Here is a 24,230-nt window from a genome sequence, read left to right as displayed (position 1 = left end):
GTGAGAGAGGTATCAACAGAGACAGAAGATCCAGGAGGGGCTGGGAAAGTGGCTCTTCCAGAGGCGACGGGGTTTTGTGTTTTAAATCCGCTCCAAGCTACGGACCAACGACGTTATTAACAAGTCAACTGGGACCTTCAGATCAGAGCAACGCAATATCGCCACAAGGCAAGGCCACCTTTCCAGAACTTGTGCGCGGATGGTTCAAAAACTATGCATCGCATGATGCTTTCACCAAAATTACTCCAAAGCCAAAAACAGTCTGGCAATGGGAATTTCCTTGACTCTATTTTAGTCTCAAAGGAAACCATTTAGATTTCACCGAGAGAAGGTTAAAGGGGATGGATGGTAGCTTGCCACTGAAAATATTTAGTTTGCAAAGGGATCATGAGTTACACATGTACTTAGAGAAACCTAAGAAAGAATCTGTGGAGTGTGTTGGCTTAAAAAACACACACATGGAGAAGATAGCACAAGTTTAGTGCGTTCGGATCTCTGAGTCACCACCGCAAGGGACCGGGCAGCGGCCGCAGGACTGAGCTCCTGCCCAGGGCCAGGCAGGAGACAGCTTCCAGCCGAGCTCACAGTTCATCCTTCGCCTGGCGCAGGACAAAGTGGTGCAAGGAATCCAGGTCTCGGCCCCCGCTGTGCTCGCTGACTTTTTTGCCTCCGCGGAAAAGCAGCAATGTGGGATAACCTCGTACCTTAAAAAAAAAAAAAAAAAAAAAAATTGAAAACCAACATAAAGTTGCTTCTTAAATAAAATCAGAAGAGATCCTAGCTTCTTAAATAAAATCAGAAGAGATCCTAGAGTCGTGCCCAGGGAAGTCTATAGTTAAATTTTCAGAACGTACAGACCATCAAAAAAGTACCTAAGAGTTCAGAAAGCAGAGCCTTGGGGCTCTATATTCACTTTCCAACCCAAACCTACTTTCAAGATTAGCAACAAGGAGTGACTTCACCCTAGAGTGGAGTCTCGCCTGGGGAGCTGGTGGGGATGGAGGGGGCCTGAGGCTGCATTTCCCACAAGCTCCTTGGCGACACCAGGGCGCTCTGTGGTCCGCGCTGAGTGGCAGCAGGAGCCTCAAGGATGCACACTTGTCAGCACAGCTCACCTTTCTCTTTAAAGCACCAAAAAAATAAAACATTTTAAAAAATGACTGGCATCTTCTAGTAAGTAGACGACGTCTGTGCTACATACATCTATTCTAATAAACTCCGGAGGCCTCAAAAATGTTTTAAGAAAAACACCACAAATGGAAAAATATAAATAAATTGCAAATCTTCTGGGCTATTCGATGGTGCTAACAGCTTGGAAAGAAGGCAACAGTTACGTAAAGAAGCCAAGCCTGGCCCATTGGTGTGGCCCTCTCAGGGAAGCGTAGGATCAGATACTTTCTGCACTGAGCACTGCCTTGTGTCTGTGTGTGCGACGAAGGCTACAAGCCAGCTGACCGTTTAGCCAATGAGAATGGCCGCGCAGGTGGCGCCCTGCCCTCCAGCTCAGAGTCTCAGGTACTGCCCGCCTTTCGCCCAGGTGGCAAGGCCTGAAAACCCCTCTGAACTGTGTGCACTCCCAGAAGACAGCCTTTCCTTTGAGAGAGCAGCTCTTTTGCTTCTCAAATGGGAAAAAAAATCCCCAAAGGACACAAAAAACTCTTTGTCGAGAGGATGAGTTATCTTGGTTGAGCCCACAGTACCGAATTACAGCTCCACTTGGGATCCGCCCCCACCTCTGTCCCCATGAGTTCCCATCCATGTGGACCCACCGAGTACTTGCTGCAGATGTTCCGTTCCGCAGTGCAGTCCAACTCGGCGATCTTGACCCCCGCCAAGCCAGGGAATTCCTTTTTAGAGAGTTCCTCCCAGGTAGGAGCCAGGCTCTTACAATGCCCACACCTGGGGACAGAAGAGCGACAGCTTTGTTGAGGTCCCGTCAAGCTCACTCGCCTGCACTTCACTGCCCAGCCTGTTTCTTCTGTAGGAAGCAGCCGACAGCTGCCCAGAAGTGGATAAACCGGCAGGTTCTCCCGCGGGGCGCGCTATCATCCCCCACCTCCTGCACCTGCTCGTCCTCTCCCATCCCGAACACGGAGTTCAAACCCAAGCCCGAGCAGGCTTTCGGATACCCTGACTGACAACAAGACGTCTGCAAAACAGCTTCAGCTTTGCAAGCATCTCTACGATGCGGTCAACTGTGGGCTTTTTAAAAAATCACCTGAATGCCAAAAACAGATATTTCTGACGGTCTTAAATGTTCGAAAGAACTTCAAAGCTTCCCTGAAGCTTCCGGGATGTGGTGTGAGCACTGAGGCCACTAAGTTCGGCTCAAACTCTACTTCCACCTGTTACTATACCCCCTTCCTGACCATCTTCCCCTCTATGACCTGCTCCCCTTCAATGAAAGCGGCTCTTCTGTCCTTGTACGTGATCTGTACAGCTTTAGGGTTTTTTTTTTTAAAAAACTAGAAAATACGTGATAGTTTTAAAGGCATTATTTACTAGTGATTCTACTCTTTAAGAATAAAACCTGCGCAAGTCGTACAGGTCACTCGTTAACTTTTTTATCTCTGCCGTTACTGATTCTCATGGATACGCGCGATGAAAACAAAGTGAGAAGCGAAAATGGCACGTGTGTGTTTGTGTTCAGAAACAGGATCTCTCTCTCCTCAACACTATCTTTCCAAAATGGGTTGTTTCAAGACAAAGCGTTCTCCCCGTTTTACAGCTGAGGAAAGTGGGTTCAAAGGATTTAAAGGGCATCCAAAGCCGCAGTGGTTCACGGCACATCCTGGAACCTATCGTCTCCCCACTGACTGCGGTTGCCGCGGTCTCGGGCTCCGAGCAGCCCATCTCTGCTCTGGTCCCCGAGGGCCACGGGCCAGGAAGGTCAGGTGACTGACAGACTGCATGGCTCTAACGGAAAGCTGAGCTCTACTCGATTTCTCTACAACATCCAGAGAGACTAAGGGGCAGAGCTCTTAATACCTCATGATGTGCACGGTGTTTTTAACCCCAAAAGCCATCTATTTGGCAAAGTGCCCAGATACCACAGAACTGCAGTGTTACATGGCCACGATAAGAAGTCTCCAGTTTTGTTTCTTCCAGAGCAGACTGAGCTTTAAGTTAACCTCATTCTCCATCACTTTGTGAATTACCACCAAACTCTAACACATATAATGACATTTCCTTTTTCCCTGTAGCATAACTACAAGTAAATGTATCTGCCCAACACTGAGTCCGGAGGGTTGGCCTATGGCCTGAAAAATAGGATGTGACTCAAGCGCACGAGGACCAAGGTTCTAATTCAACAGCTACTTACCACGGGGCATAAAACTTGACGAAGGTTATGCCTTCTGCGATGGTGTCATCGAAGTTATTTTCCGTCAGTGCCAACACAGTGCCCTTGGGGGAGGGAAAAGCCACAATTCAAATACACCACGTAGAGCAGAGCGGGGACCATGCTTTGGGATCGCAGAGATACAGGTCCGTCATCTTTTAAAATGCTGTGATGTGTGCTCCGAGGCCACACACAAATACCTACACAACTCACTTTTCACAAGCTCCACAAAAGCTCCCAGCCAGCCCAGGCAGGGTCAGGTGCAGCCGCTGTCTCCAGGGCTCTGGGTGGGCAGGGCCCAAGCATGCGCCTCCCGGGCTTGGAGCCTCGGACACTGATCGAAGTCCAAGCTGACCGGCCTCCCTGAAGTCTGTACGCACTGCTTTCCCCGCCGACTCTATCGCTCTCATCCTACAGATTCATAATTATCTTCTCTATGTGACGGAAGAACCTTAGTTACACAAGCACAGGCAACATGTGCTTCTACAGATAACAGGCTGCTTTCCATTTTCAAATTCACAGTAAATGTGAAGACTGCTCATTTGAACTCAGGCTGGAGAATTCAGGGCCAAGGTGCCACACGGCAGTCTGCTCTAAAGCGATTCTATCTTGAAGGCTCTGCACAGGGTTATGTCTATGTGTTTTCCTCCAAAAACGGATCTGTGATCCTCTTGTGAGAATATGGATGATGGGGACTTTCCTGGTGGCCCAGTGGTTAAGAATCCTCCTTCCGATTCAGGGGAACGTGGGTTCGAGCCCTGGGCAGGGAACTAAGATCCCACATGCTGCGGGGCAACTAAGGCCACGCGCTCCAGAGCCCGCGCGACACAACTACTGAGCCCGCACGCCGTAACCGAAGATCCTGCGTGCCTCAACGAAGACCCTATGCAGCCAAATAAATAAATAAATAAAAAGAATACGGATGATGTATCACGTGGCAAAGTGTACCAGGGCTGCCCCACTCGAGTCCAGCACCAAGTACCATGTGTCTGTGACCAGGACGCAGGGGCACTGAGGGGGCCGTCCAGACGCTGCCATCTTCATGTCCAGAAACATGACACCACACTCACTGAAAGACCCACTTAGCGGTGGAAAACCTCATTATAAATAGAAACCCTTCTGGGTTTGACAAAAACACCCACAGTATATAATTATACTCGATGTGGGGTGACCTTTACAACCACCATGACACACGCTCCCTTGACGCGTGGTCCCTTAACTACGAAATCGTTTGTTTACTTCTTAAACCAAAACTTCCACTTTTAACTAACACCCACGCGGTCCCCAACCTACAAGCGTCCCACTAGGGGCTGGGCCCGGGGGGCGGAGGCACCATCACAGCCCCACCCTGGGAGTATGGGGCCGGCGGCTGCCGGCTCTCCAAGCCTGATCCCTGGGCCCCGGGCGTGGCAGCCCCAGCAAGTCACGATCGCTCCTGTAAGTGCTGAGGCTGGACAGTCACCAGGGAGGCGTCCTCCCCAGGCCCAGGGCCGCCCTGCCCGCCGTCCCGGGTAAGAACCTGGCGTGCTGTGGAGTGCCGTTGTGTGAACCGAGGCGGCAACACAAGGACTCGGCTTTGGAAGTACACTGACAAACAGGCCTTAAGTATGGTTCTCAGCTGGGACATCCGAGCACTGCTTTCCCGGGAAAACACCACTTTGACTCCCCGAATAATCCCATCTTCACCCGCGGCTTCAGCATCGGTTTCTACCTACGGGAGCGGATGCGGGAACCTCCTCGTCTAGACAGGCATCCGGCTTAAGCTCCGGACTCTTACCTGTCGCCACGTGCAGACCGCCACAGCCCTGGAAGCAACACCTTGAATAGGGACCCATCGCCTCCCTCCCACCCGGCACCGCCAGCCCGTCTCTCCCTCCCTCCCCTCCCCTCCCCCATCCCGACTGCGCAGGGGGAGCTGGACGCCCCTGCCCACCGTCCCTGCATCCTTCGTCTCCAGATATAGCGGTTTCCGTCTCGTCCACACAGGCTGCAGCCAGCCAGCTTTCTTAAAGTCCACGTCGGCTCCAAGCCCTCCACTGGCTCCCTGCAGACCTGAGATCCGCGGCTGGCGGACAAGGCCCTCCGGGGGCCAGCCGCCGGCTCCCTCTGCGTCCCGCACGGTGCCCTTGGCCTCCTCGCGCCCTCTTCACTCCTGCCGGCTGACGCGCCGCCAGGCGGCCTTCCCCACGGCTCTCCAGCGGACACCGACTCACCCGTGGGGTGGCGCTCCCTGCCTCCCCGCCCCGGCCTGCGTCGCAGCACCGACATCTTCGCGTGTCTCCCCCTTCCCACCCGCCACTCTCCACAGGCGGAAAACGACCTTATTCGCTTTGTGTCCTGGCGGCCTAGGACAGTGGCTGGAACGCGACAGGGCTTGATAAACGCAGAACGAACAAACGTGAAACCTTACGCTCTGAACATATGAAGAGGACACCTCGATAAGTCAGCGATCGTCTGGACAAATGAAATAGCCTACAGCAATCTGCCTCTGACATTCCAACGCGCAGAGCCTTTCTGCTGCAGCTCTTTCAGGGGCCTTTACCACCTTGACTGCAGCAAGTTATGGAAACGAGCAGAACGGGCCCAAGAGGCAACAGCCCAGCTTTCACAGCAAATACCTTCAAGTTAGTGCTGAATCGAAGGGAAGAACTGTCCAGAAATGCTGACACCAAATGCTCGCAGGATCCTTTGTCTCACACCCACTCCAGGTTCTTTAAAGGGAAGCTCTGTCTACACTGACCCCCTAACAAGCATGTGAAAGGAGTTCAAGAAAACGCTGTGTTGAGAAGTGGACCCCAGCCCACCACGCGAATGACCGACCGCGTGCTGTGTCTGCGCTGCCGCTTGGAGGCGGGAGCTGACCGTGCACCCACCGGGTCGGCCGCGGGCTCAGTGGCCAGCGTGGGGGCCTCCGAGGGCTGGATGGGCTCCGGGGCGCCCCTCTCCGTGCTCTGGAGCTGCGATGCCACGTACTCCCTCAGCGACTCCAGATCCCGCTTCCCCTTGTACTGATCAACCTGTCCGGGACACAGGCGACACAAAGACACGTCAGGGCTGTGAATCCTCAACCCTCCACCTGCCCACGCGTGACCCGCCCCCATCGGACGTCTCTGTCTGGGTGTCCCGGCTCTGTGGTGTCTGCTGCTCAAAGGTGAAGGCAAAGCACAGATGATCAACCGCAGTTTGGCTCTGGGCAAAGAACTTCACAGCGCCTTCCTTCTGCAGAGCTAAGCGGTTCCAAAGTCTGGGCGCTGCCCAGCGGCCAGGGACGAAGCCGGCATTGAAGGGCCTTACCAAGAGCGAGCGCTGACCCCTCTCAAAGGTCGGAATCAGAGCAGTTACCCTAGGACCGTCCATCCGGCTTATGCTAGAGTTAACCTGAGCCCGCTGAGATGCTTCGGGAGTGCATAACGCCTGATGGTTTCTCTCAACCCGCCAGGCCTTACCAACAAAGAGAAAGACATTCTCGCTCCGTGATGCGTATTCCTTTAAACCAGTGCCCAAACAGTCTGTGCTGGCAACGCGCCACCCGTTAAACCACTCGACTGTTCAGCCATGGTTAAGACACACATCTTGTCTCAACGCTAAGACCCGAAGACGTACCTTTTTACCGTCTCGGAACCAGAGGAGAGCAGGATAACCTCGGACCTGGTTTCCTGAGCAGAGTTCATGGTGCTGTGTGCAATCAACCTGGAAATACAGATCACGCGCCCCGTCAGTTTCTCCGCGAGCCTTCCTGGTAAATGGGCTCTCGGACACTCAGTGCTTTTTCAAAGAAAGAAAATTTCTACAACTCCCCATCTGTAGCGTCTCTGCCAGCAAGCTGCAGCTTTTGGAGAGACTTTACCCCAAAATACACCTGAGCTTAGGGAGCAGAGTGATGGGATTTACTTTAGAGACATGATTTCTTTTCACTCAAAAATGCCAGTTTTGGGGGAGCAGGTCAGCAGATGGGCCCTGAGCAGGTCAGCAGATGGAGAGAGGGAGCCTAGCCTGACATCTGGAGAAGGGGACGGCCAGCTGTCGTGGACAGAGACCCACGCCAGTCATCAGAAATGTATTCTCAGGTTCAGGAGTTTTAAATAGGAGTATTTGGAATATAATAAAGATAAAACTGAAAAGATGTCAAGTTAAGTGTTTAACACACAACAGTGAAAACTTCACTTCACAACCATTACAATTTCCTAGGCATCTGCTCTGTGCCCAGCGTCGTGCTCAGCATTTCACCGTCACCCTCACCACCGCCCCAGTCAGATCTCGTCTCCGTTTTGCGAAGGGGGAGACTGAGGTGTGGAGAAGCTGCTCGAGGGTGGCCGGCCAGGTCTGTCCGAATCCCACGTTTATGCTTTTGGCCATCTCACTGTGCTGGGCGCATCACCTTATTAGCTACAGTTCCTGAACACACAGCATTACTCCTGTATACAAATCAGCCCCCGGCAAGGTAGAAAATGAGATTTTTATAAAAGCAATTCAGGCAGGGTGTCTGGTAGGTGCTGGAGGATGGACGGATTAAAAGTGCTTGAAGGCCCGGAAGCTGCTCTAGATATTTCCCGAAAACCCAGCTGTCAAGGCATCACTTCTGGTTTCCCTACGTAAAGTGGGAAAGAATTCCTGGCAGCAGGGCAAAAGCCAGGGCTCCCCACGGGCGGGTCTTCTGCACGCAGGCTGCACACACGGTGTGAGCACAGAGCCCAAGGTCCTTTTAGGAAAGAGCTCTTGGGTGAGTTCGACTGTGGATGGTCTCCAAGTACGTCCAGTGAATGTTCTCTAAGGCTCTGCCCCATATCTTTGCAGAAAGGGCTCTGGGGCTGCCAATTCAGAATTGGCCATTGCTTCAAAATAAACAAAGGAGCCAAAGCCATAATTTATCTCTAGACTGTGGAAAAGCCAGCACACTCGAAACCCGGCTGCCATCTGTGAAGGTGAAATGAATTATCAAGTGGCACGCTAAATGGAATTAATAAATCAAGTTTGCGACTCTGTGCACAGAATGAAGAATGGGCTACTCAGCTAATTAATCCAGCCAGAGGCGGTCTATTTCCGCTTTAATAAGGGCTTTCACTTACCTTGCCAATCTTGACAGTTTCGGAATGTTCAAGGCCCAGAGCCAGCTGCTCCCAGGTCGGAGCCAGAGCTTTGCAGTGACCACACCACGGGGCGAAGAACTTGATAAAGTGGTCTCCTTCGGGGGTGGGGAAGGAAGGCGGGGGAGGGGAGAGGGAGTGTGAGTTACACCCACCCACCTAGAGCATGAGTGGAAGCGTCTCATCTTTGTCCTCCTGCAAAGCTCAGTTCAGCATGAACCCTTGAACTGGTAACAAATGACTCCCCATCAAATATGTCTCTACCCATGAGTTCATAACGATCCTTAAAAACCGATCTGTCATCTTTGGAGGACAACAGGGACCCAACTCATTCGGAAAACGGGCGATAAAGGGAAAGAATCAGGCACTTAGCCTGTCTTTCCCACGTGAACTGCACCGCTGGATAACCAAGTGATAAACGAGGGCAAGTGTCTCCTACTGTAAAAATGAAGAAGGGATGCTTGAATTACAGCAGCAGGCTTTGCATCCCTCGTGAGTTACAGCTCTAGGCGGTGACGGACGAGGCCACTGACGTCACAGAGAGACTTCCCAGCTACGCAGTGTTGCTCACACCCCCCAAAACATCAAACAGAACGTGATAAAGTCCCTAGATTCAACGGCCAACTCACAGGGAACAGAGACATCAGGGTGACGTGGACAGGGCGACCGTACTCCACACCATGAAGCAAGTGGCGGGTTCCCTACAGCCAGGGCAGTGCCTTTTGGGGGGCGGGGCACGGGAAGCGAGCAGTGTTCTGTCTTGAGCCGGGTGACCGCTCTATGACCATTCACTACACCCTACATTGTTTTCTGTATCTGGGTTTTATTTCACAATAAGATAGAAGATCTAAAAAGCCTGAATATCGCTCCCCTTGGCTAGGAAAAAACAAGCCTACAACACCATGATTTAGGCACTGAAAACTTTCATCTAGGCTCTTCTACCTTGACCAGCCTAGGGCCAAAACGGCGTCAGGCTGAGACCAGACCGAAATCAGGCTGTGGCCAAGGAGAGAACCAACCAACGGACGCTGGCGTGTGACTCAGGCTCAGAGTTGGACTTTGCCATGGCAACGCTCGCGGCGGCATCTTGTCACCGCGGCAATAATGCGATCGCGGGAAATGGGGAAAAAAACTTGCTTCAAAATCAATACTGTAAATCCACTATACTCCAGTTAAGAAATTTAAATAAAAACATTTAAAATATACATGAGCAGCTGATCTGCAAGGCTGAAACCACGTCTCTAGACAGGTGTGTCACTACTTTGTGCTGTGAGGCGGAGACAGGAGGCCTGGCAGCTGAGTCAGGGCGGGGCTGCACCGCTCTCCGAGGAGAGACCCTCATGTCAGCAGCACGAGGCCACGGCGTGCGGGCACACGGCCCCTCGGTGGGTGACCTGCTTGGGGTGGGGGGGGATGTCAGGGCTGGGCTTCGGACGGTGGTCTGTCACGGGTGGCCCCGGGAGCGCATGCTGCAGGGAGCCCAAGCCCGTCTCAAATTAAAGCGACTCCCCTTCGGATAGAAACCCTGTCAGAGCATCTGTACCAATTAACTAGCCACCTTTAATTAAAAACGGCTGAAAGGATCACCACAAGCGATGTCAGGCCTTAGATGGGGTGTATGTCAACTACCAGCAAGCAGGAGGCTTCAGGGCCGGACACAATTTTAAGCCCTCCTAAGAGCGTTTCCAACCCCGTCTCCCAGGAGGATCTCTCTCCACGACAGCATCTGAGAGGGCAGGTCAGCAAGGAGGCTGAACGCACTTTCAAGCCTTTCACTGCTGAGCCCACACTTCCGAACGTGTGAAGAAAGGCCTTACACATCATTAACATTAGAAATCGTACTCAGGTCATTCTGACATTTAGGAGACTATTTTCAAAAAATGAGATTTGGTATCGAAAAATATTTTAAGTGTAAAGAACACCTACGCTGATTCAATTCGTGTGTTATAATGGTCCCAATAAATTCTGGTTTAAACAGGTAAGAGAAACCTTTGTTTCTGCCTCAGGTCAATAAGCATATGCTTAACATTAACATAAACAAACATTCTTATCCAAGGACGCACTGTCCAGCCAGTACACAAGTGCGTGCACCCACTCACCATCAGTGAGCTTTCCACACCTGAGGCTTTAGCTTAGGATTAGGACTGGCCCTTCCCTAAGGACAGAGACGAAAGGAGGGATCGTCTCCGAGAGGAAGAGCATTAAACACTGATGCCATCGGGGTTGGGGGAGAGAAGCCCTGGACAAGTGCCACCCATGCTGCGACCCACCGGCCCTCAAGCAGCAAGAGGAAAAGCCAGGCCCCCCAGGAGGACGGCCCGGGCAGGGGTGCCCAGAGGTGCAGACCCGGCGCACCCGCCCGCCTACCTTGTGCCACGTGCAGGTCAAAGTTGCCGGCCGAGAGCTCGTACAGGCCCTGCTTGAGCTCGGGGGCTCGGGGTGGCTCCACCTCGGGCTCCGGTGTCTGATGGGAAGAGACGGAACAAGGGTCACTGGGTGTGTGTGTGAAGACCCAGGGGAGCCCATGGAGGCTTCTGTCTGGAACCTTCTATGCTCTCCTCCCTCCCCTGCCACCTCGAGGCTTCGAGGGACACTGCTGTGTTGAGGTGGCGCCCCGGGCAAAGAAGCGGCTTTGTCACCCTTGGCAAATGCTCGAGGACCGATGCTCCAGGCAGCTGGGTGATGGCCTCCCTGCCCCAACCCGTCCTTTGCTGTCCCCAAACCCTACCCAACAGAGCAGACAAACTGAAGGACGGGCCACCCCAAACCAGCACCCTGTCCCGTCCTTTGAAACGTGACCTGAGATGTCTTGTAGAATACAGAAGGAAGCAGCACCCGAAGACACAGAGGGAGCAAAAGGGGCACGACGGGGAGCAGGAAACGGTCAGAGAGCAGGCGGGCCTGGCCACCCTTTATCTACACAAACATAAAACCTGTGAAGGAAGGTCAGACTCTGAAGGGCTGATAAAAGAGAAAAGATGACGAGAAAGAAGATTCAGGTGGACGGAAGGCAGCAAAGAGGAAACCACAGGGCAAACATGGGCTGCACTTTTAGCAAGAATATAGTTCATGGGGCTAAGTTTGGGACAGAAACACACAGAGAACGGACAAGAAGTGGCATTTCTCCAGTACCTGGCAGACACCAGTGTGACAACTAACTACTAACCACTCTACCACACCGTGCGAAACGTCACAATTGTTCAGGCCGACACAGCCACGGCCTGCAAGCAGAGGTGAAGAGAAGACCACTGAATCCCCACTGTGCTATAGACACGTGGGTGTGTGTTACTCAGTTTTTACCTAGTGGTTCGTATTTCTATTAAAAAGAATATCTAAGTTAAGTCTTTAAAAGCTTTCAAAGTGCTGACAGCTCAAAGCTGAGCAGTAAAGCACCATGAAGTTTTCTTTTCCACTGCTGGCTTGACACAACTGTCCAAGTGCTAAATACCCAGGCAAAAGGATGACCGAGAGTGATGGCTAGTGAACAGTCAGCTAAGTTCCAATAACATGAAACAAAAGACGACACGTCACCCTGTATAAGACGTTCAAAGGGCTGCAGTAGCAAAATGTCCACTTACGGCACCGCAGGAGCACGTGCCTCGGTGGCACGCAGGGATGGCCACTATGGGGACACCACAGTGTATCACAGAACGGCCACCCTCCCCTCTCCCCGGGCTGGTGACAGTGTGGGCTTACAGAGTCTTAGGAAAGCGATCTGGCAGTATTCATCAGGGGCCATAAAAGTGGTCTTGCTTTTTTATTTTTTGCCTTGCAATTTTATGTCTGGGAATAGAGTCTAAAAAGTCACTCCAAAGTAGAAAAGGAAAACGTCCTTTACAAAGATAAAAATGTTCCTTATAGCATTTCTGATGACAGAAAAAATATACATAACCTAACTATTCATGGACAGAGAAGAGCTGGATTATGGCAAATCCAGGAGATAAAATATGGTCAGTATAAAGGTGATTCAACTATATAAAAAGATCATTAATGAAAGGAACCATGTTTATTTGATGATGACTGTTTAAGGAAAAATTACAGAAGGAAACATGGAAATATAAAAATTGGGGTACAATTTAAGAAATGGCAGGTTTTCTTTTGACTTCCTTTAATACTGCCATAATGCTAGGAAGGAAAAAATCTAAATTTATCCTGTTTAAAGATGAAAATGTGTATATTAAGTTATTTAGATATAAATACAGATGAAGTTTTTAAAAAGTTTTTGCTTATAAGGCAAAATTCACATTGAAAAGAATTTCGGTTTGCAGTATTAAGTCTGAATATTTGAACTTTTCTATAATAAGGCACCCTGTCATCATTTCTAGCAATTATCTGAGATCCCCACTGCTCCGAGACACAAAGATATGGCCAGTGGGTAACTGAGGTCTCAGGTGGGGAGGGGTGGGTTCCATGTGGCCACGCCCCCGGGGTACTCCGCTGAGGATGGCTACGTGAGCCTCAGCCTGGCTGCCCCATCCCCAGCCCGTGCTTTGGGCTCCACTCCCCAGAAAGACGTTCGGCTCATGAGATGAAGTCTTTCTGCTATCCTGACACCGGCAGATGCTTTCGTGAATAAAGTCATCATAGAAGACTGGCTTTTTGCTGACAAGTTTACTTTAAATGTTTTTGGAGACCATGAACTCCCCTTTAAAACTGGCTTCCGGGCTTCCCTGGCGGCGCAGTGGTTGACAGTCCGCCTGCCAATGCAGGGGACATGGGTTCATGCCCCGGTCCGGGAAGATCCCACGTGCCGCGGAGCGGCTGTGCCCGTGAGCCATGGCCACTGAGCCTGCGCGTCCGGAGCCTGTGCTCCGCCACGGGAGAGGCCACAGCAGTGAGAGGCCCGCGTATCGCAAAAAAGAAAAAAAAAAAAAAAACTGGCTTCCTCCCCTCAGAGGACATTTCCACAAAAAAAAAAAAAAAACACAAAACTTGAAGTTTAAACCTATGTGAAAGTTACACCTGCTCCTCCAGCTTTCTTGCCATGACAAAGATGCAAATTTACTCTCCGCGAGGTTTGTGGTTTTCCCTGTTGCCTAAAATTAGACACGTCTCTGGTCAACACATTCAATACCGTATGCCAACGTTCTTCTCCATGTGGTTCTAAACTTTTTAAGAATGTGAGGTAAAGTAGCACTTGGGAAGCAGCTGGGTTTCCGATTAGCTGTGACCTCTACACAGAATCTGGAGGACAGCTGAAGGACCACACCCTGGAAGATGACACCAACAGCATCAGGGCCCCCAAAAGAGCCCTGGAGCCCAGACAACCTTCAGGTCAGGGAGCGCCTGCCTGACGCAATACCACGGTCTTACTCCAGTGCTGGACTGGACATTACATTCAAAGACTTCAGATGCTCTTAATATTTTCATCAGGAACGTACAGCACGGGAACACGGGCCATCTTTCTATTCCCGTCAAAATACAGCTCAGCCTCTGTGGGCCTGAGCAGTCAGCATTGATCCGAAAGCACCACCCACGAAGGGACGCTCACTGCAGGGCTCACGATCAGTGATTTATAACAAAACTAAGGGTCCTAACATCAGCTGGAGGAGGATTACAGGTTTTTTTTGTAACACTCTACATATAACTATGTCTTTAAAAAATATCTCAGTAACACAACATTGTAAATCGACTATACTTCAATTAAAAAATATCTCAGAAATCATACAGTTTCTCCCATTTCCTGATATTATCCTTACCGCAGGGGAGGCCATTAAGACGTGGAGAGTATGAAGGGTATTGAATTTTGTTATCAGCAAAGCCACTTAGGGCCGTGGGGCTGAGGGTTGAGAAGCAAAGGGAAGATTCACACTGTGGGTACCGCCCGCGGGAGCGAGGTCCCCACCCTGGGCCTGACCCTGGGTGGCCACGAGTCCATCTCGGGTGCTGAGGAATTACTGCGAGCTGAATTACATGTGAAGGGGGCGCAGAAGGTATGTTAAAAAGTAGTAAGTCCTCATCTGTGGGCTGCATCCTGAAATATTTACAAATGACACTGACTGTGCAGCCAAACGTGGGGCGGGGAAGCAGGGGAGACAAAATAAGGCCCACAGAATGGGAACCACTGTCAAGGCTCAGGCGGGCACGCGGGGCCACCTTCCCTGCACTCCTGCCCACCATCCATTAGACTCTTCTTTCTACTCTGGTGCCTGTTTGAACTTTTCCATAACAGAAAGTTGTTAAAAGTTCATCTTTTCCCACTTACATAAGGTACTTAAAGGAGCCAAATTCATAGAGGCAGAAAACAGAGCGCTGGGCGCCAGAGACTGCCGGAGCGGGAGGGGAGTCAGGGCTTAACGGGGACAGGGTTTCCTTTCGGGAAGACGGAAAATTTCTGTGCATGGACGGTGGTGACGGCGGCACCACATTCTGAATGTATTTATACCACTGAACTGTACACTGAAAAACAGTTAACAGGGCAAATTTTATAGTGTGTGTATTTTATCACGGTAAAAAGAAAAACTGAGAAGAAAAAAAAAGTGAACCTTTACTTATGATAAAAGTTGCTTTAAGATGGTACTTAAGGCTTCCCTGGTGGCGCAGTGGTTGAGAGTCCGCCTGCCGATGCAGGGGACGCGGGTTTGTGCCCCGGTCCGGGAGGATCCCACATGCCGCGGAGCGGCTGGGACCGTGAGCCATGGCCACTGAGCCTGTGCGTCCGGAGCCTGTGCTCCGCAACGTGAGAGGCCACAACAGTGAGAGGCCCACATACCGCAAAAAAAAAAAAAAAAAAAAGATGGTACTTAAACTGGCCTCTTGACTACCCCAAAACTGTAGGAAGAAAGAGGGGGTGGCTTCGTGTGCACTCACGGGGGGCTCCTCGTTCAGCGTCTGCAGCATCCAGTTTTCCAGGGCCTGAAAATCCCGGGGACCCTGGTACTTCACAGCTTCTTGGCCAGGCTTGAAAAACTTCAAGCTGAAAGAGTAACAGAGGATTAGTTGCGGTAGATTTTAAAGCACTTCAAACCACTCTGAGCAGAGAGCAAACTCAGTTAGCGGAACAATCATAAAAATGAGGTGTCAGCGGGCTGCAGGCAGCCCACCCCTGCCCCTCTCTGATGATACTTGGAAAAGAAAGAAAAGTAATGTTCTAGGTGATAACATAGTCACTTAATCCTGAACTTTTAAAAGCTTCTTATGTGATTCTTGAAAAACAAAACCGGGGTGAACACATCAGGCCGTGAGTTAAACCCCCAAAGCTATGAGGGTTCAGGTGTGCAGAGCTCTCTAGCTTTCCCCTGCCCCACATTTGTTATCCTTCCCCGGCTTCAGTAGTTCTTACGTTCTGCATTTTGAAAAACAATTTACAACTGTAGTAGAAATAGCATTGTTCTGCAGTAAATGTATTTCCAGGATACACTGTCAGCTATTCAACTCTTACAACGCATGAATATCCAGCTACTGTGACAGTTCAACTTTCCAACTATAAGGACAACCTTGACGTTGGTTGATATGGCCCGTTCACTTGCCCCCAGAGAAGGAACCTTTTCTATTTTACACACACACTAGGCATCTGCAGACAGAGCAAGGAGCTCTGCCTTTGGAGGGGAGCAAAGACATCACCAGAGGCCGAGATGAACACGTCCAGACCCTGTGTCACTCCACTGGTGACGGGACAACACGGTCCAGATAAAACTTAACAGAAGGCGTCAAGGAAGGTGGGGAGGGGAGGGAATAATTCTTCTATTGACAGAATTAATAGAGGGTGGCAGGATGGAGGGGGAAATATGGCTACTGACAGGTAACAAACACAGGCTAGCATTCAGGGGCGAGCTTACTCATCTAAAACACCCCTAACGCTTCCTGGCACGTACGTGGGTTTTGTTAGGAGATGCCCAATGCACAGTGTCAGAGTGCGAGAGGCTAAGATACGCAGAAATCAAACTGTGGGTTTGGACAGCTAGCCCCACAAAGGTCTTAAAATGAAGTTTCACACCAAACAAGAAAACCAACACACTGGCTGTAGAAGGCATTCAGGTGAAAATGGGCTTACTGGCCTCACCCAGAAGCTCAGATCCTGTGATGGGCTAGGGGACATCCCAATGTGTCTCCAGTGAAGAATATATGTCCCCTTCCCTAACAGCTTACACTCATAGAGCCATGACAAAAAGACGCAATCTAACTCCATTCGGCCAGTATGTCCCTTCCTTCACGAAGTGTAACATTTCAAGTGACTCCAAAGCAGGCTCTCAGTCCGTGAACACCCGCATCCACCCCTTGAGACGCTCTGGAAACGTGAGCTGTGCCCACAAAGGACTAGGGGCGGCTACTGTCCCTCTCCACTCCCTACCTCTCGCCCCAGTACCTCCCTCCACCAAAGCGCTTCAGGATGGAAAAGAGTGGATCCTCAAAACATCAGAAAGGAATAAAGACGCAGACGTAGAGAATGGACTTGAGGGCATGGGGGGCGGGGAAGGGGAAGCTGGGATGAAGTGGGAGAGTGGCATGGACATATACACACTACCAAACGTAAAATCGATAGCTAGTGGGAAGCAGCCGCATAGCACAGGGAGATCAGCTCGGTGCTCTGTGACCACCTAGAGGGGTGGGATAGGGAGGGTGGGAGGGAGGGAGACGCAAGAGGGAGGCGATATGGGGATGTATGTATACATATAGTTGATTCAGTTTGTTGTACAGCAGAAACTAACACACCACTGTAAAGCAATTATACTCCAATAAAGATGTTAAAAAAAAAGAAAATCTGAAGGCTTAAATATTAATTGTAACAATAAAACTATATAAGAATTTTTAAAAAATCAGAAATCAGAGCAGGCATTGTTGAAACCATCCCCCATTCCTTTGCTAAGGTTAAAATGCAGTAAAACCTAATCTGGGACTTTTCCCTCATGTGGTGTACACTGAGCGAAGCAAAACTAGTTTTTAAAATCTCTTCCTGTTGTTGGATTAAAAATCTTTCTAACCAGCTCGAGTCTGAGATTCTGGTTGAGTTCACAGAGCCTAGGGAGGGCAGAGCTTCCCTCACGGGGCATCTGACTTCACTCCCACTGTACATGGAGGTGAGGGCAGCAATGCAGAGCAGGCCACGGGGTTCACGCCCCAAGTATAGCCCCAAACTCTTCTGCTGTTACCAAACCTCCACATGGGCACTTGTTTTCCTGGTGATCTGTTCCTCAATCAAGGAGACTGCAGGGGGAAAGATCCCCATTGCTGGGTCCCTCTGGAAAACAGCAATGATGGAAGTTCTACTACTATAGATGAGATGGTGTTATGGGTCAAATTGTGTCCCCAAAAAGATCTGCTGAAGTCCTAACCCGCGCTACCATGGAATGTGACCCTATTTGGAAATAGGATTTGCACAGAGGCCATCAAGTTAAAATGTGGTCGTGAAGGTGGGCCCTAATCCAGTACGTACAGAAAGGGGAGATTCAGACACAGAGAGAGACAAGCAAACAGCAGAAGGCCAAATCCAGGAGCAGGACTGGGGTGACGCTTCTGCAGGGCAAGGAACACCGAGGGCTGCCCGCCAACCACCAGGGGCCAGGAAGAGGCAGGGAAGGACCCCTGACAGGTTTCAGAGGCAGCACGGCACTGCCGATGCCTTGATCTCGGGCTTCTGGCCTCCGGAGCTGTGAGAGAATACGTTTCTATTCTTTTCAGTGGCACTCTGCATGGCAGCCCTAGGGAACCTCCTTCAGCCCTGCCCCTGCCAGCATTTTCCCAGGTGATAAAGATTCTTTACTCTCTCAACAGCAAGACCTCAAAACATCTTCCCGAGCGTAGGCAGCCTTCTCCAGGGACCTGGGAACCCAAACTGCCTCCCTCTCCAATCCTTTCCTCCAGTTAAAGGTGACAGGGGAGGGATGACCTAAAAGCTAATGTGCTGACACCCCGCTCCGCAACCCGCCTCAGCACTTACATCACCCCCTGATTCAGGCCTCGAAACATCCCTAGAAGTAAGAGCTCACACAGGCTCATCTATGAACGCCCTGAGGCCACTACGTTTATGCAGCATGCCCCTACCTCCTGCATTCTGTGGAAAAAATCTGTTCTCGGGCTGTGACGAGGTTCCTTCCCAAACCACGTAGCGGTAGCTCATTGTATTGTATAGTTCTTTTTAACAACACAAAACCAGTGCATGGGTTTCTTGGGGAGACCATATCTTCTAAAAAACAAATCAGGACACCTGATCCAACATGGATCTTTCAGTATCTGTGAATAGCATCTGTGCAGTAACTGATGTTGCAGCCAGAGAGCTCGTATGACTGGGTGCAGGTGGAACCCTCTACTCTCTCCCTGACACTTGCCTTCTCAGCCCTATGACTGGTCCTGTTTCACCTTCCCTATGGCGTGGTTTACCGTGCACAGAGCCACAGGGCCACACACAGCCGGCGGTTTCAGAGTGGACACCGTGGCCACCCATCTCTGTTGCTCCTGCACCTTGAAAGTAACAGGCTCTCAACAGGTAACTGGTCCCACTCCTCACTGGCTGCTGCTTTGGGATGCCCTTCATACAAGCAGAGTTTACTTTAAAGGCAACACAGTGGAGCACAGGACAGTGGTGCCAATGGGTAGGTACATACAGCAGGAAGTTTTGTCTCTATTGCTCTGATGTGATGTACACCTGAGTTACTGCACCCACATTAGCAAACAGTCACCAAAGACCAAGAGTTCCAGGGCCCTTTATGGAAATGCCAAATCTCCAAAGGTTAGAGGAAACCTTAACATTATTGGGTATGTTCAGATCAGTATCTACACACATGTTATTACACACAACAATGATATGGGGGGGTGGGTGTCAGCATCCTACTTCAGACTCAGAGGCTGAGGAACGTGCGTGACCAGAGCTGCAGGATAAGTACACGGTAGAGCTGGGGTCCAAACCGTGGCATCCACGTTCCAGCCCAGAGCTCCTGCCATTTTCCATGCGGCCTCTCAAGTTTGAAGATCAGCTCGGGTTTCCCAAAGGATTGACTTCATTTGTCAATCTGAACAAATATTTGGGGACCTGCGGTGCCCAACCCCTCCCCCATCCTTCTGGAAACAGCATCTTCCCTTTTTTGGAGAAGCGCTCTTCACTCCACCAGTAAATGTTGAGTCTGAACGGGGCTGCCGTCTTGTGACAAGATCCTGCCTCTCGGGTCACAAAGATGGTTTCTGGAATGAACAGTCCAACCAAGCTGGGCCAATCGGCGACGGGCCCAAGTCCGCCATGGCAACAGAGAGATGCAGAGCGGGGGGTTAAGTCACCTTAAGGGGCGGGAGGGCAGAAAAACAGACCTCCAAACCCATGGAGCTGAGTCTCAGAGGCCTTCCCCCACAGCCTTCAAATTAATTCCGTCTTTTGTTCATTAAGCCAGTTTCAATTTCTGTTCTTAAAACCAAAAAACTGTTTTAACTGTCAAGGAAGTAGGTAGCAAGTATCACTTGTCAGAACAGCTGCACTTTCTTTCCAACAAGAACAGCCCACGGGCCAGTCACATGGGAAATAACTCTAGAAGGGAGGCTTAAGAATTAACAGAGTGACCAAAAATTCAACGAAAATTCATGACAGTCGGTGCTCATCGTGTAAACGTACGTGTGAACGTCAAATGTGACAGGACCTCGTGGAGAATGCCACTTTTGTCTGGCAGACGTGTTCTTTTATAAACAGGAAAACTCAACTAATTAAAGGCTTTTCCCAAACAAAGTAAAAAAAGGCACCTAATACACACACGGTGCAAATATAACCTTTCCCTAACAACAGGGAGTGCCTGCTTGAAGTCGGCATCCCCTCACTCCTCAGAACTACAAAGAAGGTGCCGAAAGTTTAACTTGAACTTTCTTGGCCGAATGCGGCTGGCGAAAAGCCAGGGAAGACCCGGCGGATACAGGAGGCGAGCGCCCGTCACTTACGTGGGGTACCCACGCACGCCCTGGGCGGAGCACACATCCGAGCTGGCTGTGCAGTCGACCTTGGCCACGTACACCTTGGCGTCCTCCATGCTGTTGTACTTGTCTCCCAGGTCGTTCCAGGTAGGCTGCAGCCGCTGGCAGTGTCCACACCTGTAGCAAGGTGACAGTGACAAGCACGCTGAGCGCTGGGGTCAGAGGGTGCCTGACCCACCTGCTCAGCCATTTCCTAGGGCAGTGGGGCTCTCTGATCCAACCCCTTCTTCACACTGCAGTGGAGACGGAGCCGGACAGCTCACAGTGTCTGCATAATCTTGCTCCCCTGCTTAAACCCTCCGGAGAGACCCCGCATCGTTCTCAGCGTGAAATCAAAACTTAGCCAGGCGCTGTGCCGGCTCCCCCTGGATCTGGTCCCTGCTGACCTCCCACCTGGCCTCTATGCACACTGCCCTCCTTCCCTTGCTGCCCACCACTGGGCCATGCTACTGAGTTTCCAGGTTCCTGAAAGGGCCGTAGCTTGGTCGGGCCCTGGGAATCAGCACACTCTTCTCTCTGACACTTCCTCCCTAAACCCACCTGGCTCATTCCTATTTGTTCCTCCAGAAGTGACTCCCAGGCTGTCTGGTGTCCACCCTCTTCTCCCCTTCTTCTGGAGAGCTCCCTCGCTCCACCCCTGCGGCGGTGGCTCAGCACTTCCCCTCGCCATGGCTCCTTGACAGCCAGGTCTCCTCTACCATGTAACCAAGTCTCCCCAAATGCAAGGCAGCCTCGAAATGAAATCAGCTCTGCATTCTCTCCAGGGAGAAGCATACAAAAAGCTCGTGGCCACCCCCAAACTTCTAAATCTGAGATACTCAAACATACACTCATAAAATCCATTGTATGAATTTAACTATACACAAACACTATGGCATGTGGGGTTTTTTCCCCCATTCACCTGGTAAGTGTGTATTCATGATGTCTACGATGTAACTACTTGCTGTATTGCTTTCTAAAGTGTGGTAAGAACACCCAACACTTAATAACTGAGTTCATCCTCAAAATAATTTCTCAATCAAATCAGTGTTAAATCTCCTTGCCTCTTTTCTTTTCTGACAGATGACCTCACCAGGAAGCACCTCAAGGAAGCACTGGAAAATTCTGCTTCAAGCAGAATAACCTGTCTTCCCTAAGCACTTTCTTGGCCAGAGAAGAGAATCCTGCTTTATAAGAGGTTCGAATACAATATGAATCCCTTCTTTTCTGGAAGACACTTGTGAGGGAAAACCCCTGCTGGATTTAAGTATACATGGAACAAGAGACAAGCATCACCCTTTCTACAGCTGCATCCCCAGTGCCTGGCACGTACTAAGCGCTTGGCGATCTCTCAGCGATGGATCCGTGGGTGCCGTGCAGTTGGCACTTCTGGGTTTGGACCTCTGGGGCTACAGCATGAACCTCTGAGACAGCAGCCGCATTCAGAGGCAGTTTGTGGTCACGTAAGAGAGCAAAGCCACCTGGTCCTTTTGAGGAGGCGGCTCCAACCTTGACCTCACTGTCACCAGGTTCAATGTGACCTGAAAACTGGCCATAGAGAAGCTATGACCTGACACTGGCACAAGATCCACAGCAGTAGGACAGCCCTGCCCCCACCCAGTTCAGAGCAAATACACACAGATCCATGTTTTCATTAGCTCCTGCCCCCAAATCACACGTGGGCTCCCAACATTCCAGAAACTGAAATGGAAAGAGGAGGGGCAGCCCACAGCGTATTCCATCTGAGCTCCAATCTGCTCTTAAAGTCTAACTTTTAAATGTTGTCACAGAAACCCACACATCTCTATTTAAACATTTCACAGTAGACTATTAAGAAGCAAACAAAAACTTTGAAAGTCACTTTTTATGGGAGCATCCACCTAAAAGTCTATAAGCCACACACAATGAAACATTACCTTTCTTTAAGGAATGTACTTAATACCAAGTGCCCGGTCCTGTCCCTCACTCAGCCCGGGACTAGCTGGTATTACAGAGACTCCAGAATTAAAACTCCACTGGCACTGCACGGACCTACGATGTCTACACGTCAGTTTTTCTTTAAAATATAAGGGGAAAAATCCATGGGCAGATTTATTCCACAAAAATAGGCTTCACTTAAGTAGTGTATTTAATTGGAATAGCTACTCTGAGAATAATACCCTTCACAAAGTAACTATCGATGTCCATTATGTCACACTACAAAGTATTTTCTATACCACTGGTAGTTCTACAAATTCAACTCTTGGTTCTTGGGAACTGGAAACACAATGTATCTATGGGACAGCTCTGACCCAGACCAAAAGTGCTGATTTAACTCCAAATGAACTGAAATACAGTCATCATCTGAACATGGGGAGGAAGAGAAAAAGTTTCCTCCAACTTCCACCAGCACATTTTCTGAACAGGCCGTTTTTCTTGGGCATCTTCTCCCTATTCCTTCCTGCATCCCCTTCCCACATCTCAAGGAGCCTCCGCCGCTCTGGGGGCGAATGCCAAATTCTGCAGTAAAGCCTGCAAAGGGCCTTGGGCCCGAAGACCGGCTGGCTGCTCCGCCCACGGAGGACCCCCTTCAGCGGGCATCTAGGCCCTAGGAGGAAGGCACTCAGTCCCTGTGCTCGTGCGAATGACGGGAAGGCTTTCTGCAGGGCAACCCACAGGGCAGGCGTCTCTGGGTTCGGCACCGAGGCCACACCAAAGCCCCCCGCCCCCCGAGAACCACGGCGAGGGGCACCGTCTGCTCAACGTAGTAATAACTTTTCCCATCTCACACTTTGCAGACCAGGCCCCAAGAGAGCAGAGAGGAGCAGGTGCCAGAGGTCGGCCTTGGGTCCGGGGCCAGTGGCTCCCATCACCGCGAGCACAGCTCCCCACCGCCCCGGGGCTGCGGACGGGCCCCCAGAACCCGCACTGTTCTCCACCCCCCGGGGGAGCGCAAGAACCTTCTTCTGCCTGGACCACCCCTTCCCGCAGGGTGGGAAATCACGCCTTGTGAGTCCCTGTGTTTCAATTAAACTCGCAGGCCGGAGGTCTGCTGTGCGGCGAGCGAACCGCCTCCGAAGTCCAAGTGTGCACGCCGGGCGCCTGGTCGCCGGGGCGACCGCACGTGGCCTCCGGGTCCCTGCGCACCGCAGGCCGCTGCCTCCGGCCGGCGCAGAAGTTTGGGGCCAGGGGGCGGACGGGCTCTGAGCTCCCAGCGGCCCCGAAGGGCGACAACCCCTTCCCCTCCCCCGGTGCGGGGATCGGGGGAGGGGGCGCGGGAGCCGGAGCGGCGGCCTTTTCCGGCTCTGCCCTCGGGGACCGCCCCCTCCTGCTCCACCCCGGCCCTAGCGCCACGTCAGCCGCGAGCGCCCGGCGCGTACCGCCTCCCGGCCCGGAAGACCCTCAGCCCCTCGCCGGGCGCCCCCAGGCCGCGGCCCCGCGACCCCCGCGCGCATAGTGCGGGCCCGGGCCAGACCCGCACCCGCGGAGCCCGAGGCGGGCGGTGCGGCCAGTTACCAGGGCGCGAAGAACATGACGAAGTGCGCGGCGCTCTGGATGCCGTGCGTGAACATGTCGGCCGTGTACAGGTGCTTGGCGTGCGGGTCTTGCCCGTCCCCGCCGTCGGCCGCGGGGTCAACATCCGCCGCCGACCCCGGCTCCTGGGCCCAGGCGCCCCCGCGCCCGCCGCCGGCGTCCAGCAGCAGCAGCAACAGCAGCAGCAGCAGAGACGCGGCCGGCGCCAGGGCCCGGGGCCGCGGCGGGAGGAAGCCTCCGGCGCGCGCGGACATCACGGCTGGTTGGGCGCGCTCTCGCCGCGGCGGCCGGTAACCCCTCCGCGCCGCCCGCCCCCCGCCCCCGGCCCCGGAGAGGCCCCGCCCACGCCCCGCCCCGCCCGGCGCGCGCCCGCTCCCCGGCGGAGGCTGGGCCCGCGCGCGCCCGGAGAGCCTGGCTGGGAGCCCGCG

General features: G+C 51.9%; 1 protein-coding gene across 1 annotated transcript; it reads right to left on the bottom strand.

Annotated features, from left to right (window-relative positions):
• Window positions 1–463: 463 nt before the first annotated feature.
• TXNDC5 (thioredoxin domain containing 5) lies at window positions 464–24,075 on the bottom strand. Its single transcript, XM_060163727.1, has 10 exons — window positions 23,785–24,075; window positions 20,278–20,427; window positions 15,235–15,340; window positions 10,792–10,888; window positions 8,407–8,522; window positions 6,944–7,030; window positions 6,214–6,357; window positions 3,323–3,405; window positions 1,770–1,899; window positions 464–704 (listed from the first exon to the last, which is right to left on the bottom strand). Exons 1-10 carry the CDS (start codon window positions 24,054–24,056, stop codon window positions 582–584), a joined length of 1,308 nt encoding a protein of 435 aa, XP_060019710.1. The 5' UTR covers window positions 24,057–24,075; the 3' UTR covers window positions 464–581.
• Window positions 24,076–24,230: the final 155 nt, after the last annotated feature.

The sequence above is a fragment of the Lagenorhynchus albirostris genome, chromosome 10 (genome assembly GCF_949774975.1).
Source record: "Lagenorhynchus albirostris chromosome 10, mLagAlb1.1, whole genome shotgun sequence".
Lineage (NCBI taxonomy): Eukaryota > Metazoa > Chordata > Mammalia > Artiodactyla > Delphinidae > Lagenorhynchus > Lagenorhynchus albirostris.
The sequence above is the reverse complement of the archived record's forward strand: the minus strand, read 5'-3'. Positions and strand labels throughout refer to the sequence as shown.

Excerpts from the sequence above, each read along its gene's own strand:
- TXNDC5 (XM_060163727.1), bottom strand. The coding sequence starts at position 24,056 with ATGTCCGCGCGCGCCGGAGGCTTCCTCCCGCCGCGGCCCCGGGCCCTG. Across the intron at positions 8,523-10,791 it reads TGACCTGCACGTGGCACAAG|GAGACCACTTTATCAAGTTC; the intron begins GTAGGCGGGCGG and ends CCACCCCCGAAG. Across the intron at positions 7,031-8,406 it reads AAACTGTCAAGATTGGCAAG|GTTGATTGCACACAGCACCA; the intron begins GTAAGTGAAAGC and ends CTGTATTTCCAG.